The 16,651-nt window shown below is 48.8% G+C and overlaps 1 protein-coding gene and 2 pseudogenes across 1 annotated transcript; all 3 read right to left on the bottom strand.

The window, feature by feature from the left end:
- The window catches only part of LOC141027138 (uncharacterized), a 106,232-nt pseudogene extending 91,873 nt beyond the window's left edge, over positions 1-14,359 (bottom strand).
- Positions 1,020-5,442, bottom strand: LOC109741539 (laccase-25). Its single transcript, XM_020300631.3, has 5 exons — positions 5,309-5,442; positions 3,757-3,911; positions 2,882-3,261; positions 1,472-2,431; positions 1,020-1,331 (listed from the first exon to the last, which is right to left on the bottom strand). Exons 1-5 carry the CDS (start codon positions 5,414-5,416, stop codon positions 1,201-1,203), a joined length of 1,734 nt encoding a protein of 577 aa, XP_020156220.1. The 5' UTR covers positions 5,417-5,442; the 3' UTR covers positions 1,020-1,200.
- Positions 14,360-14,660: 301 nt separating the features above from the next.
- Positions 14,661-16,011, bottom strand: LOC141027133 (uncharacterized; annotated as a pseudogene).
- Positions 16,012-16,651: the final 640 nt, after the last annotated feature.

Genomic DNA, 16,651 nt, shown 5'->3' with positions numbered 1-16,651 from the left:
CGGCCGGCCGTGCCGCTACCGACGCTCAATGGCGCCGCTTTTCTTCTTGGAGACGTCGGTCTATGTCTGCTCCTTCATTTCCCCCCTCTCTGCCTCTCGGGTGAAAATCCTAACTCCGGTGGGTGGCGGCGGCGTCCTTGACGCCCTGACCTTCCTGAAGGCGTCGCCTTGAGGACTGAGTGGTGGTGGGCACTGTGTGGGTCCTTGACGGTTGCTTGTGATGGGCACTACTTCGGGGGAAACCCTAGGAACGATGGCGGTATTGCGGTGCCATTTCTCTCCTGGGAGCATCGTTTGTGGAGCAGCGCCAGAAGACACATGCAGGAGGTGGAGCGGCTCCGTCTTGCATGGAGCGTCGGTGGAGTTGTCAAGTCATGCCTGGCCGATAGGTGCTACGCTGAGTCATGCGTAGTTGGCAGGTGCTACGCACGACAGTTCTTCCAGAGTCTTCGCGTCTGGACGGATGAGCGCAGGGCAGTGGCGCCGTGGCGGCGTCGATGGATGTCCGGACTGGCAAGGATGATGCGGATCTATCTCCTGAAGATGGGTCTGTGATCCGATGAAGATGGCGGCTTCTAAAACGTGTGCATGTGGTGGCGCTTTAGGTCTGCTGCACCGGCTGTTAGTCCCGATACGTTATGTGGATGAATCGGCGACGACACTGGTTGTAGATATGAGGAGTGAGAGCACCCCTTATTATCGAATTTGTAGGTGTGAGTGGTGGCTTCGGATGATTTGATGTATGTTCTTGTCAGACCTTTATGGAATAATTAATAAAGATGGTTGCATGCATCGATTGATGCAGAGGCCGGGGGTTCAACCTCCTTTTCTAAAAAAAAGGTGGTGCTTCATTTTAAGACCATGACCGTGGGTGCTGCTCTTCTCGGTTTTATGTTGTCTTAGCTTGTGTGTATGTGTGCACGCATTGCATTGTTTTAAAGAGTAGCTCTTTTATTTCTTTCAATTTCTTTTTGAGGAGAATATTTCTTTCAATTGATGCTTCAGTGAAGTGCCATTTTAAACAAATTCACGTAAGACAACAGACAAACACACATCACAACCATATTACAACCGAACTTACAAAAACTAACAAGTAATGCAGAGCTATTAAAATACCAACCAAATATATATATGGTAGCCTCTTCAGCTCCTCTTTATTCATGTACAAATTAAAGCAAATGACCCTAGCTAGTTTATCGATCAACATTGCGGCAGGTCTTTAGGTGGCGGCGGCAGAGAAGTATCCAGTGTGGGCCCGTCCTGAACCTCAAACACCATTCCCAACCCGAGATCAAGATGAGCCTCGAAGTGACAGTGCATGTACCACATCCCTGCAATTAACATACAAGCAAATTTAGTTAGCTTTGTCAAGCTCAACCCTTCATAGCAAGCTAACAACATCAGATCATGATTCTAACTTTTCAAGGAAATGATTATATACTAGTGGGAATATATTTAGTGCATGATGTACCGGGATTGTCGGCCACGAAGCGGATGACGGCCCAGCCACCAGTGGGGACGAGGACGGTGTTGCGCTCTTGGGGATTGACGAGGTTGAACTGCGGCGCCGCAGTTGTTTGATTGTAGTTCCCAAAGCCCTGCGCGAGGACGAAGAAGTTGAAGCCGTGGAGGTGCATGGGGTGGCTCTCCTTGGCGATGAGCCGCGTGTTCTGGAGCACCATCTCCACCGTCTCATTGTACCGGAGCGTCCTCACCTTGGTGGACTTGGTCGTGTACTGCATCGTGGCGTTGTTGCTCGCGTCGGCGGTGTAGTCGAAGAGGATCGGCGGCTGGTCGGGGAAGTCGCGGGTGTACACGCCCGCCGTCAAGTTGCTGTAGTGGGCCTCGAGCATGGAGGTGCTCCTTGGCGGCACGAAGGAAGCATTGTTCATGCTCGACGCGAACATGGTGCGGCTCCGGTTGCACAACGTCTGCTCCGGCTGGCAGTCCGCGACGCCCATCCCGACGGTGACAAACATGCGGGTGTCCACCGCGAGCGGCACGGTCGGCTTGCCGGGGAGCACCAGCGCGGTCAGGTTGGAGAGGAACCTGTGCGCAGTGTTCGTGTCATTGAACCCTGGCAGTTGTGGCAGCGCAGGCGGTGAGGTCGTGTTCGCTCCACCGGCGTACTCCAGCACCGCTGTCGCGACAGTCTTGCTGAACGGCGGCCCCGATGGTATCCCACTATCGTAGGGGGACGCCGCCATGTAGTAGCGCCCGGCGGTGGCGTCCGCGACCATGAGTGCGTCAACGGTCTGCCCGGGCCCGACCACCACCACGCCTGTCTTGTACGGCGTGGTGTAGCACGCATCCGCCGCCACGACGGTGAAGGTGTGGTTCGCGACCTTGAAGAACAGAGGCGTGTTGAGCGCAGCGTTGATGATCCGGAGCAGGTACGTCTCATTCTTCCTCGCTTCAAACATGTGTGTCTCTGCACGCAAACCCAAAATTCATCAAAATTGCACCCCTTCTGTTCTAAATTAATTGAATTCTAAGTTGTACTAACTTTTATAGAAGAAAAAATTGTTAAGATCTACAACATTATATATATACTAGGACAATGCCCGTGCATTGCAACGATATATACATATTCTAGTATGTTAGTTTGTGATTATCCGTCTATATTAATGTGATTGTGTAAATAAATGTTTATCAAATTCTATCCGTGATTTACCTTATAGTTTTATGAGAAGTTTGATAATTAAAGTGAAACTGGTTCAGGAGATAAGTATATTTAAGGTGACTGATTATAAAATATACGTGAAAGGTTGGACGAAGGGGTGGCGGGAAGAAAAGTGAAAGGAGTTAGAACTTCTATTAAACATATCAACAATAAAATTGAAGAACAATCTTAGGTGGATGAGGGTGAATTGACGCGTACGATTTGGGGCGGAGCAGTTGTATAGGTCTCCCGGCTTGCCGTTGATGGTGTAGGCATCGGCTGGCCCCGCAGGGATTCCGGTGAGGAGCGCCATCTGCTGCAAGTCAAATACATTGGCGTTCCACCACTCCCCGAACATGACGATCTCTTCCTTGTCGGGCTTGGTGAAGGGGTAGGCCTCGGCGCCGCCGCGGGGCAGGATGATGAGGGCACCATAGACGGTGGCACGAAGGAAGGAGAAGTGGGCGTGCCACCACAACGTGCCCTCCTGCCCAGTGACGTTGAAGCGGTAGGTGTAGTTGCCACCTGGCTGGACGGGGCACTGTGTGACCATTGCCGGTCCATCTGCCCACTGGCTCCCACGCTGGAATATGCCATGCCTGCATGAGTCGACATTTTAGTACCCGGAAATTAAATAGTACCCCTTTGTTTCGTATTACTACTTCGCAACATTTGTTTTATTTTAAGTATAATTTGTGAAGTTTGACCAAGATTACAGAAAAAACATTGACATTTACAATAGCAAACAAATAAAATGTAAAAATAATTTTTCATATTATACCAACTAAATAGAATATGAAAATATATTTCCATGATGAATGAATGTTGTTATTTCTTCTATAAACGTGGTTAAACTTCACAATGTATGATCTAAGACAAAACCAATATACTCTCTCCGTTCCTAAATATAAGTCTTTTTAGAGATTTTCGTATGGACTATATACGAAGCAAAATGAGTGAATCTACATTCTAAAATACGTCCATATACATCCGTATGTGATCCATATAGAAATATATAAAAAGACTTATATTTAGAAACGGAGGGAGTACTAAGTATTTTTAGGACATATACATATACTAAGTAATGTGATTACCAGTGGATGGTCATGCCGTATGGCGATTCGTTGACGAGGTGTACAACCACCGTGTCACCCTCGCTGGCTCGAATCGTCGGGCCCGGTAGCTGGCCATTCACCCCCGTGATGATCCTGTCCGGCTGGCAGAGCTGGCTAATGGAGAGGTTCCCGACCTGATGAGTGAGATCAAATGTTTATTATATGGAAGATTACCACCAAATAGATAGAAACTTTCAAGTACGCGAGGGGTAAAACACACTCAACATGTTTATATTTCATTGTTTATTACTCCATGGTTGACTTGTGAAATTTTTTGTCCTGTTTAGGAGATATTGCATTATTGTGGCAATACGACAAATAGTTATTCTTCCATTTTATTATTTTCTACAAAACTAACAATCTTGAACCACATGTCAAGATGATGTGACAGCTTTTCAAAAAAGAAGATGATGTGACAGCTGACTAGATGGACAGCTTGATCACGTGTTCGTTATGGACGTGTTCAACGTGGCGCAGGAGCAGTGTTTGGTATAATTTGACACAAAATTCATAGATTTCGATTGATTGTGGTGAAATATGAGATAGTCTCATGTCAATTTACCCTGTATTTTACCCGCAAAAAAAATTACCCTATATTTTAGGACAGGAATATCTAGCAAACGTCGGATTTTTAGACATGGCAAATCAAACATTTTTCATGGGAAAATATGTTTTCCAAGGATCACAAATTTAGTTGACGAGCATGAGAAATCCGTCTAAGTTTAGTTTCTTGCCAGGAAATTGCCGTGCTGGTAAACTAAATTTGTCATCCTCATGTCAACATAAATTGCCATAAAAAGTTAAATTTGCCATGATTTTTAGCATTTCCGATATTTTATTATGTTCTCTAAAACCGACAATCATGTACCACATGTTAGGATGATGTGATAGCTGACTAGATGGACAACTTGAACCCATTTTTGTTATAAGCGTATTCAACGTGGCGCCTGAGCAGTTTGGGGTAATAAAAAAGAATTTCATAGCACTCGGTCGAATTCGAGGAAGTATGAGATAATTTGACAGTAATTTTTAAGGGCTTAAAATCGGGGTCATGACTAGAAGGTAAAAAAAACGATTCTTTTCTTTTTCATAAATAATAATTGGCATGTGTTGCTAAGAGAATTAGACAACTAAATATTGCACCTCTCCATTTGTCATTTACACATGGACCTTTGAGATTTATATGAGGAATTTCAGAAATTCCTCATTGGCCAAGCCCATGTATTCTAACATGTGTCTCATGACAATACATCTGTTGATCCAACCAAAATAATGCGTTGTTGCATGGTGGCTAGGTGCAAAATTAAACAGAAGCTAATTGTAAGCATATTAACGATGACATGCATGCATACCAGGTGACAAGAATAAAAAAATTATGGCATAATAAACAAAAATGCAAGCACTTAGGATACTATCCACTATGAGAGGTATAAACCGGCAGGTAACTAAACTCGATGAGATAAAACTATGAGTATGCATGAGAAGTGAAGAATACAACTGTATGCACATAGGAAAAGAAGTGCTCAATTACATTGAAGGTGTGCTCCACAATGGCAGCGTGAGAAGCAGAAGCAACCAATGCTAGAGCAAACGGCAGAAGAAGCGACCAAGACCTCGCCATCTCCGTACTTGTATGCATGCAGCAAGGAAGGGCCGAACAGAAGATTTGATGGATTGATTTGATTGATTTGTCCAGTTAGTATGTCGGTATATATAGAGAGGTGAGAGACGTTTAGCTGACCAATTTGCATTTTCAAACACAAACGGCATTTGGGTGCTCAGATAGATAGATAGAGAGAGAGACAGAGAGAGAGACAGAAGGACGTTTTGATTAGCTTCAAAAGTCCATTTTTTTCGAGTAAAACCTTCAGAAAGTCTTATTTGTGCGTCAGAGTACGACTGTTGAGTACGACCGGACCACAAGTGCCCAAGTATGTTAAGTTACTGCATACATATGCTGGCTAATTTTATTCCAGTGCAAGTTGAAGAATCAATACCCGTGTGTTAGTAAAAGGCTAGTATGACCCGTATCGAATTTCCGTAAACTCGTGTGCTTGTTTAGGAAGTGTTACGGAGAGTAGTTACTCGAGGCCACTCAGCTCCTCTTAAACACCCACGTTTGCATTTATATGTCAACGGTACAGTGTGTCATCTTTCCTGACAGCGATCAGTCTTGGGTTACTTGATGAGATTAAACTTACTTTCTTTTTGAAGAAGTTGTTGAACTTACTTTTGGAGGGATTGACTAGGGGAAATAACAAGGCAACGCGCCTTTACTTTTCTATCTGGGACTGCTGGGCAAGCTAGAGCTTGCTTGTCATCGACATCTAGGACGATGACTTCGTCTTATCATATGATCCAAAAAGTCTTCCCTCTCATGTATATTATGTTATCTTTTTAGAGAGAATTATATTGTGTATTCCTGCCCAATATATTATGTTTCTCCATACATGACTAACAGAGATCAGTCACCGCTAAAAAAGAGCTACCACATTTCACCAAAGCCGGTTATTGGCAGAACTAATTATACCTGTCTACCTACTAATAAAGCAAGGTGCATTTATTTGAATTTCAAATCTCATCTTATAGAATTATTTTCTCCCGTGTCAGGTGGTACTAAACTTTTTATCCGTCCATGCATAAATAAATTTTCAGGCTGGGCCTCCAAACCGTGCAGTCAAGGGGGCCAGCTTCGTGTTTTTTTTCTTTGATTAGGTTATAGGGAGTCAGACCCTACATGGCCAAGGGGCTCGTTATACATCTTTTTTTTTTTGCTTTGATTGGGCAGCAGGAAAAATATGCATAGAAATGTTAGCATTCTCTTTGTAACCTACGCTCCACTAGGCCGACTGCAATTACATAACGCATGTTGCGTTGGGCCTCTGTTGGGCCTAGAGAAAACTCCAACTCAATATGTCGGTTGTTCCTATTATCATTAAATAGTACCACCTTTCCCCTCAGAACCAAAACCACCAATTTATATTTTTTTTGGAGTTACCTTTTATCAAACAACTCAATAAGTCAGCTTGAGAATCAATAAGAGGAGGATGGGGATGATGACGGGAGAAGAGAATGAGTCTTGCTAAAGGAAGGTAGGAATATGTAGTCCTATGTGGGCTAATTAAGTGGTGCGCAATTAAACGCCTTAAAGGAGGTTGCACGCCATGCATATTAGGATTTAGTAAGTGATGCGTAATTAAATAGAGATGGATGAAAGACTAAACTGATGAATGCAAAGAACTTCGTTGTCCGAGGTACTAGAGAAGCTCTCCGAGAAAGAGGAGGAGGACCGTAGGGTGGGACTAACAGAAATAAGTGGACGCATGAGACGGGTAATGTCATTGAATTGTACTAATGTGAAATAGTTGTGTCACGCAAGAATAGCATTGCTCAAGAAATTTTCTCAAGTCCCAGCTCGTGGGCCTAAGTTGTAGTGGACCAGCCGGAACACAGTCTGAGCCTTGGAGCTATTAACTCCTTGTCTCCTGCGGAGCTTGGGAGCAACTAACCAACTGTTACACTACTAGAAAAAGGACTCTTAATGGCGCACTTATTTTTGTCATTAATGACGCATTATAGATGGGCCACTATTATCACGCCACTAGTAACAAATACTAATGGCGCACATCTGGTGCGCCATTAGTATTGCAGGTAACAATGGCGCACCTTGTAGTGCGCCATTACTATTGCTACAGGTGCATCACTGGTAACTTATTTTTTGAATTTTTTTTTTGAATTTTCAAGGCGGGAAAATAGTAGTGCGCACTGTCTAACCCCCACCGTGCGTCATTGCTATTTTTGAATTTTGAATTTGGATCTGGATCTAGATATGGCTCTTTTTTTGGCTTTTTTTTGCTCGTTTTTTTGCTTGAATTTTTTTCAAATTTCGTTCTCGACCTGGATCTGGTACGTTCTTTGTGCCGGGGGAGCTCCACATGTGGCCGGAAGTGGAGGAGGAGGGAGGAGAGACCGTGAGGAGGAGAGGAGGGAGGAGAGACCGTGAGTATCAGGAGAGGAGGGAGGAGGAGGTCGCCGGAGAGGAGGAGGAGGACCGTGAGCAGGAGAGGAAGGAGGAGCACCGTGAGGAGGAGAGGAGGGAGGATGAGGGCGCCGGAGGAGGAGCACCGTGAGGAGGAGGCCACCGAAGGAGGAGCACCGTGAGGAGGAGGTCGCCGGAGAGGAGGAGATGGAGTGGAGGAGAGGAGGAGAGGAGGAGATGGAGTGTGAGGGAGTCCTGGATTAGGGGGTCCTCGGACAGCCGGACTATGTACTTATGCCGGACTGTTGGACTATGAAGATACAAGATTGAAGACTTCGTCCCGTGTCCGGGTGGGACTCTCCTTTGCGTGGAAGGCAAGCTTAGCAATTCGGATATGTAGATCTCCTTCTCTGTAACCGACTCTGTGTAACCCTAGCCCCCTCCGGTGTCTATATAAACCGGAGGGTTTAGTCCGTAGGACGACAACAATCATAACCATAGGCTAGCTTCTAGGGTTTTGCCTCTACGATCTCGTGGTAGATCAACTCTTGTAATACTCATATCATCAAGATCAATCAAGCAGGAAGTAGGGTATTACCTCCATCGAGAGGGCCCGAACTTGGTTAAACATTGTGTCCCCCGCCTCCTGTTACCATTAGCCTTAGATGCATAGTTCGGGACACCCTACCCGAGATCCGCCGGTTTCGACACCAACATTGGTGCTCTCGTGGAGAGTTCCACTGTGTCGTCACGATAAGGCTTGATGGCTCCTTCAATCATCTGTAACGATGCGATCCAGGGTGAGGTTTTCCTCCTCGGACAGATCTTCGTATTCGGCGGCTTCGTACTGCGGGCCAACTCGCTTGGCCATCTGGAGCAGCTCGATAGCTACGCCCCTGGTCATCAGGTCAGGTTTGGAAGCCTGAACTACACCACCGACATCCGCGGAGACTTGATCTTCGACGGATTCGAGCCCATGACAGGTGTGCCGAACAGTCACGAGGAGCATGACTTAGATCTGCCATCGGACGGCGTTTGGGAGATCACACCTACGGTCGCCCCTGCTCTTAATCCAGAGCGCATCGTGCCATCCGAGGACGGGTGGATGGACCCCGCCACGGAGGCCGCACACTTAGCGGCGATAGAGCCGAACACAGACTGCGCCTCCAATGAGGTCTGTGTCATCGGACCCTCGGACTCGTCTCCGGCCATAGGCTCCGAACCGCGTGCATCCGTGCCTATAGAATCTGATTGGGTACCGATCATGGAGTTTACCTCCGCGGATATCTTTCAGCACTCGCCCTTGGGCGACGTGCTAAATTCATTGAAATCTCTCTCCCTGTCAGGAGACTCGCGGCCGAACTATGTCCGGCTCGAGTGGGAAGCGGACGACGAAGAAATTTGTTCCCCACCCACCACCCACTTAATAGCCACTGTCGATGACTTAACCGACATGCTTGACTTCGACTCGGAAGACATCGACGGTATGGACGACGATGCAGGAGAAGAACAGGAACCACCGCCCACAGGGCGCTGGACAGCGACCTCATCATATGATATATATATATATGGTGGACACGCCCAAAGAAGGCGATGGCGATGAGGCAACGGAGGATAATCCCCTTGAGAAGCAATCTAAGCACCGTTGTCATAGGCGCCGCTCTAAGCCCCGCCATAGCAAAAATAGCGATACCGGCACAAGAGACAATAGCACTCCGGATGGTGCCGAAGACGAAAACAACCCCGCCCAGCCAAGCTTCGAGCAAGCCGGACGGGCAAGCTAGCCCTAAGAAACAGGCAATGGATGGAGACTCGGAGGATGACAATTACATGCCCCTCTTCGAAGACGAGGCGAGCCTCGGCGACGAAGAATTCATCGTGCCTGAGAACCTCGTCGAGCAGGAGCGCTTCAAGCGCCGGCTTATAGCCACTGCAAAAAGCTTGAAGAAAAAGCAGCAGCAGCTTCAAGCTGATCAAGATCTGCTAACTGATAGATGGACTGAGGTCCTGGCGGCCGAGGAATACGGACTCAAACACCCAACAAAAAGTTACCCAAAGCGTAGGTTGCTACCTCAACTCGAGGAGGAGGCATTAAAACCTACACTACCAGCGCATGATGCGGCTGATCGGCCACCTCGTGGCCGAGACAAAGCGGAGTATCAGCCCGAAGTCTAGCCCGCACCCCGCCGCCAAACAAGCAAAAACACGAAGGCCCGGGGCTCCACACATGACCCGCGAGACAAATTGGAAAACAAAGCAGGACAGTCAAGATCGATCTACGGATCACGGGGGCGCGCCCCAACGCGTGACGATGACCGTCACGCCGGATACACTAAAAGCAAATCTGGCCGGGCCGAATACAACATACCAGACTCATTTGAACTGCGTCGTGATGTAGCCCGGCATAGAGGCGCCGCACTCCCCCTATGGGTTTAAGCCCGTAAATATCGAGCCATACGATGGGACTACGGACCCCGCGGTATGGATAGAAGATTTATTTCTCCACATTCACATGGCCCGCGGGGATCATTTACACGCCATTAAGTACCTCCCACTAAAACTCAAGGGGCCGACTCGGCATTGGCTGAATAGTTTGCCGGCAAATTCCATTGGAAGTTGGGAGAACCTGGCAGACGCATTCCTGGATAACTTCCAGGGCACTTATGTGCGACCACCGGATGTTGATGACTTAAGTCACATAACCCAACAGCCCGGAGAGTCAGCCAGGAAATTCTGGACTCGGTTCCTAACTAAAAAGAACCAAATTGTCGACTGTCCGGATGCCGAAGCCCTAGCGGCCTTTAAGCATAATATCCGCGACGAGTGGCTTGCCCGACATCTCGGCCAAGAAAAGCTGAAGTCCATGGCAGCCCTCACGACACTCATGACCCGCTTTTGTGCGGGCGAGGATAGCTAGTTGGCTCGTAGCAACAACACAGCAAGCAATCCTGGCACATCAGAGGCCAGAGATAGCAGCGGCAAGCCCCGACGCAACAAACACAAGCGTCGCAAGAATGGTGATAATGCCGAAGACACGGCAGTCAATGCCGGATTCAGTGGCTCTAAGTCCGGTCAGCGGAAAAATTTATTCCAAAAGAACAATTCGGGCCCGTCCAGTCTGGACCGCACACTCGATCGTCCATGCCAAATTCATGGCACCCTAGGAACACCAGCCAATCATACCAACAGAGAATGCTGGGTCTTCAAACAAGCCGGCCGGTCAGGTGCCGACAACAAGGAGAAGGGGTCTCAAAGCGATGACGATGAGGAGGAGCCCCGATCACCGAACACAGGAGGGGAAAGGAAATTCCCCCCGCAAATCAAAACGGTGAATATGATAAACACCACCCACATTCCCAAGCTGGAACGGATGTGCACTCTTACGGATGTCGACTTGTCGAAGTCAGTCGCCCCACAATATACACTATGGCCAATCACTTTCGACCGTACTGATCGTCCGGCCAATACCAATCAGGGCAATTCAGCCACACTAGTCCTTGACCCAATAATTGATGGATTTCACCTCACGCGAGTCCTTATGGACGGAGGCAGCAGTCTAAACCTGCTGTATCGGGACACAGTGCGCAAGATGGGTATTGATCATTCGATGATCAAGCCCACTAAAACAACCTTTAAAGGTGTTATACCAGGTGTGGAGGCCCGTTGTACAGGCTCCATCACTCTGAAGGTAGTCTTCGGATCACCGGACAATTACCGTACCGAAGAGTTAACCTTCGACATCGTCCCTTTTCGCAGTAATTATCATGCACTGCTCGGACGAACCGCGTTTGCTCGATTCAACGCGATGCCACACTATGCCTACCGTAAGCTCAAGATGCCCGGTCCGCGTGGTGTCATAATAGTTAATGGCAAGGCCGAACTCAACCTCTGTGCCGAAGAATGTACCACCGCCTTGACAGGGGAAGCAACGAAAGGCATCTCTCAATCGAACCTCGAGTCGACGGCCAAGCTCCCGGACACCGTCAAGGGAGTCCGGACTACTCCGTGGCAGGATAGCCCGGCTTGTGCGGAGCTCAATTAAAACACTCCGGCAGTAAACGGAGGCATAGCGAGGATAGGCCACATAATGCGGCTTAACCGCTACATGGCACATAAATATATTTTTTGCACTTTCTTTGCAGGTCCACTTTTGCGTAGGCCAGGACTGGCGACATGGAAACAGCTCGAATGCGTAAGGGAATCCTTAGAGACGCCCCTTGACGACCATCCGACCACACTACGGATCCGCACACAGCCTCCCCCCGCCTAGTCTCAGCAGGTTCCCAAGTCATATTTATTTTTATCACATTACCTGTACTCATACGCATCGACATGTTATTTTCCAACATGTGGCTTTATATGATGCTTATCTGTTGTTGTTTCTTATTGACACTCTTTGTCAAATGGTATCCGCATATCGCGATATGCCTTAACATGCCAGGGCTTCATTGTACCCATAATACGGCAATAAAGTCCGAACACCTTCACGGTCGTTCGGCACCCCGAACTTATAGCATTATATGCATCAGCTCCGAATCATGTCTTGGGTCAATAGTTGGGTTTGCCCGGCTCCTATGTTTTGCTGCCTTACGTTCTGCTATATCGGCTAGGGCGGCACAGGGAGAACTACTACGATTGTGTCCCGGTTCTTCCGGACGAGCGCCTGAGAAGAGAAAGCCGAAAAGTGGCTGTCATGATACGGCGAGAGCTGGTCAGCTGTTCGAGAGGTTATAAAATCTTTAAGGATTTCTTCCGCATTATGCGATAACTAATGCAGCGTGCGATGGATCGGCTTTTCTTCTGATCAGGTGCTCATAGAGCCCCTCGTGCGGTCTTCCAAACACCAGGGGCTGCGCCTACCATCCTTTTGTCAAACTCCTATGGCTAAGTGAGAGTGATAAAGCCTTATAGTCTGATTGCCTAGTTCGTTGTGCTGAACACCTCCTTCAAGGACCCAAAACTGGGATAAAGAGTGCTCATGTTTATCCCGAACACCCCCGTACTTCCTACGTGGGGGCAGAAGCCGACGACTGGCCAACTCTCAGGATTAATATATAAAACGGCCGCGCAGGAGGAAAAAATTTCAAATAACAGGCAATAAATAATAAAAATTATACTATAGGGTGTTCCCTTACAGTCTTTCTGTCAATTTTTTTTAATAGAAATGACCTTGTTCAACATTACAAAGGACAACATGACTGTATTCATGGAAATATAATGTCCTTGGTGCATTGCTCCGCCGCAAGGCGGGATCCTTTTAGGACACTATTATAATATAATTCGGGCTTGCGGTGCTCCTTCCCCTCCGGCGGTCCCTCGGCCATCAGCTTTTCAGCATCCATCTTCCCCCAGTGCACCTTTGCGCGGGCGAAGGACATTCTCGCACCCTCAATACAGACCGACCGCTTTATGACATCAAGTCGAGGGAAGGCACTCACAAGCCGCTTCACGAGCCCGAAGTAGCTGCTTGGAATCGGCTCGGCGGGCCATAGCTGGATAATTAAATCCTTCATGGCTAGTTCGGCCGCCTTATGCAGTTCGATCAGCTATTTCAGCTGATCGGCAAATGGCACCGGATAATTCGGCGCAAGATACTGCGACCCGAAGAGCTTCTCCGCAGTGCTCCTTTCTTCGGCTCGGTAGAATTGGGCGGCATCAGATATGCTGCGTGGCAGCTCCGCAAATACCCCTGGAGAAATCCGAATTCAAATTAGTAAACGTGATTTTCTCCTTTCAAATACACGCTTTGCATAGAAAAAGCATCACTTGCGGCTTGGCGAGCTTGGGAGAGTTCGGATACTTTCCCTGATAAACTCTGCTCCAAGGTCTCGCATTTCTTCACGGCCTCTTGAAGCTCTTCCTCAGCTTCAATAACCCTGGCCTCGTGGTTTTCGCGAAGAGCCTGCTCTGTGGCTGCCTTCTTCTCGGCTTTGGCCACAACCTTCTTAAGAGCCTCAATTTCGGCCGTCGCCCCTAGAGGACATCATAAAAATATTTTCATCATACAAACTTAATCATTCGCGCTAAATGCGAACAAGGTTTCTGCATACCTTGGTTATCCTCCAACTGCTTCTTCACTAGACCGAGTTCTCCTTCGGCCCGCTCCAGACTCTGTCTCAGTCCGGAGACTTCCTCAGTTTGAGAGGCGGCAGTTGCTACAGACGCCTGCTTTTGAAGAAAAGAGATATGCCATAAAGTGAGTCTCCTGCAAAAATATATTTGATCCTCTGTTCGGTTCTTTCTATCACCGAATAGTGTATCAGGGGCTACTACCTACACTATGACATTCTTCGAAAACCTCACAAAACATACCTCAAAGCCCGTTATAAGGCTGATGCAGGCCTCATTCAGTCCACTCTCAGCGGACTAAATCTTCTCAATCACCGTACCCATAAGGGCACGGTGTTCTTCAACGATGGAGGCGCTCTTTAGCGCCGCCGATAAAGTATCCGGCACCTCCGGTTGGACAGAAGTTGCCGGTGGAACAGGGGCACCCCCTCCAGCCGAGGAGGGCTGCCTTCCTGATTCTAGAGCCGTATCGGTCTCCGGAATTGCGTCCGGCTGGGGGCCGAATTCAAGATAGCCCCCGTCGTCGACATCCATGGGAGCTTTTTCTCCCGTGTGTACGGCCCCTGAAGTTTGACCTTCTGGTGCCGCCTTGACGGTCTTTTCCCCTCCTCCTTGGCCTGGGTCCCTTTGGGACGATACCTCGGTGTCGTTCGCGTGTTTTGGGGAGGGGTCCCTCGGGGGTGTCCCACTGTCCATAGCATCCGAGCCCAGTAAATCCTCCGATGAGGATTGTTCGGTGCGGGACCTCGCCGGACTGCAAGACAGTATGGCTCAATGATTAAAACGTCACGCCGTAGTGAGTCTGGATACGTAAACGTGTTCGGATTTTATATACTCACGAGTCCACCAGGGGCTGGGCCCTGGGGTCCCACTCCGGGCTGCTGTCGGTGGCGGCGGTGGACTCCTCCGGAAGGGGAGTCTTTCTCTTCTTAGGCGACTCGGCCTCCAAAGATGTGGAGGCCGTCATTTTCTTTCTTTCCCTCACTGGGGATTGGTCTTCCTCCTCTTCCTCGACCTCTTCGGGGGAAGAGCGGGCATCGGAGTCTTCGGATATTGTGTCCGAAGTATCGCGGCGACAAAGGCCGCCCCTGGTCTTTTTGGCCTCCTTCTCGGTCTTCTTCTTCGGCGCCTTGTAAGGCGCTGGGACCAGCATCTTCGTCAGATGTGGGCCGGCCGGTTCTTCTGGTAGTGGGGCCGGACAGTAGATCCGCCCCACCTTCCTCGTCTAGCCCTAGGAGAGTGGTGGAAAACACATCAAGCATTTCCCTCAGGTTATGCGAATAAAACGTATGAATTGCCAACATACAATGACTTACCGGACTTGCGGGGCAGGACAGTTGGTACCCGCGGTCCTCGGCAGAGTCCGGCCACGATTTTCCGGACTTGAGAAGCACCTTCCAGATGTCCTTGTGCAAGGAGCCGAAGAGCTCTCGCAGGGTCTGGTGCTTGGCCGGGTCGAATTCCCATAAACTGCAAGACCTGTGTTGGCAAGGAATAATCCGGCGAACTAACATCACCTGGGTTACATTGACAAGCTTGATATTCTTGTCTTCCATATCCTTGACGCGCGTCTGGAGCACCAACAGTTCGTCGGATGAAGACCTGTTCACGCCTTTCTTGGGCCAGGACGTAAGCCGCAGGGGAGCTCCGGATCGGAATTCGGGAGCTGCGGCCCATTTTGGGTCGCGCGGCTCAGTGACATAGAACCACTGCTGCTACCACTCTTTGACGGAATCATTAAAAGTACCTGATGGCCATGTGACGTTGGGCATCTCGCTCACCATGGCACCTCCGCACTCGGCGTGCTCGCCGCTCACTACCTTGGGCTTCACATTAAAAATCTTCAGCCATAAACCGAAATGTGGTGAGATACAGAGAAAGGCCTCGCACACGACGATGAATGTTGAGATGTTGAGGAAGGAATTGGAGGAAAGATCATGAAAATCGATCCCGTAATAATACATGATGTCGCGAACGAATGGGTGGAGGGGAAACCCTAGCCCGCGGACAAAATGAGAGAGGAATACAACCCTCTCGTGGGGTTCCGGAGTAGGGACGATCTGTCCCGCCGCCGGAAGACGGTGGCTGATTTTCTTGGCCAGATACCCGGCCTCCCGAAGCTTTTTGATATCCTTCTCCCGGACGGTAGAGGCCATCCACTTGCCTCCTGCTCCGGATCTGGACATTTTCGGAGGGCCTTTGTGGGCGGAGAAGACGAACGCTTGGGCGCTGGAGCTCGAGCAAGAGAGAGAATGGATAAGCAGAGAGAGAGGAAGGCGTGGGTGAAAAAAGGGGAGCCCTTATCTCCTTATAAAGGCCGCAGGGATCCTGCGCCTCCCCACTTGCCCGGTAAACTCGCTTATTCTCCAAACGCCGCGTTGATGGCGCGGTTGGGTTACCCACACCCGTATTGATGAGAGTCCCGTGATAAGGGGACACGATCTCTGCTTCGACAAGATGTGCTAGGGAAACTGCCTCGCAAAATGTGCAGCAGCTGGTTGAGAAAAACGGTTTGAATAATGACCGGGCCACGGCGTGATGTCACGCTATGAAAAGTTGTCAGCAGATTATATTTGTGGAATATTTTACTCTCTACAGTGGTATGTGGAATTTGTTTTGCAGAGCCGGACATGATCCTCGTGTTAAATATCTTCTATGGAGTATTCGAAGAAGGAACCAGCCTTGCAATGCCGAAGACAACCTGCGCGCCGGACTCATCGTCATTGAATCCTGGTTCAGGGGCTACTGAGGGAGTCCTGGATTAGGGGGTCCTCGGACAGCCGGACTATGTACTTATGCCAGACTGTTGGACTATGATGATACAAG

The sequence above is a fragment of the Aegilops tauschii genome, chromosome 1 (assembly GCF_002575655.3).
Source record: "Aegilops tauschii subsp. strangulata cultivar AL8/78 chromosome 1, Aet v6.0, whole genome shotgun sequence".
NCBI classification, from domain to species: domain Eukaryota; kingdom Viridiplantae; phylum Streptophyta; class Magnoliopsida; order Poales; family Poaceae; genus Aegilops; species Aegilops tauschii.
Note: the sequence above shows the minus strand (reverse complement) of the source record. Positions and strands in the feature narration are given on the sequence as shown.

Bases quoted from the DNA above. Each gene is read 5' to 3' on its own strand.
- LOC109741539 (XM_020300631.3), bottom strand. From the start codon at position 5,416: ATGCATACAAGTACGGAGATGGCGAGGTCTTGGTCGCTTCTTCTGCCG. The intron at 3,912-5,308 runs GTAATTGAGCAC...CTCACTCATCAG, and splicing joins TTGTGGAGCACACCTTCAAT to GTCGGGAACCTCTCCATTAG. The intron at 1,332-1,471 runs GTACATCATGCA...TGTTAATTGCAG, and splicing joins CTTCGTGGCCGACAATCCCG to GGATGTGGTACATGCACTGT.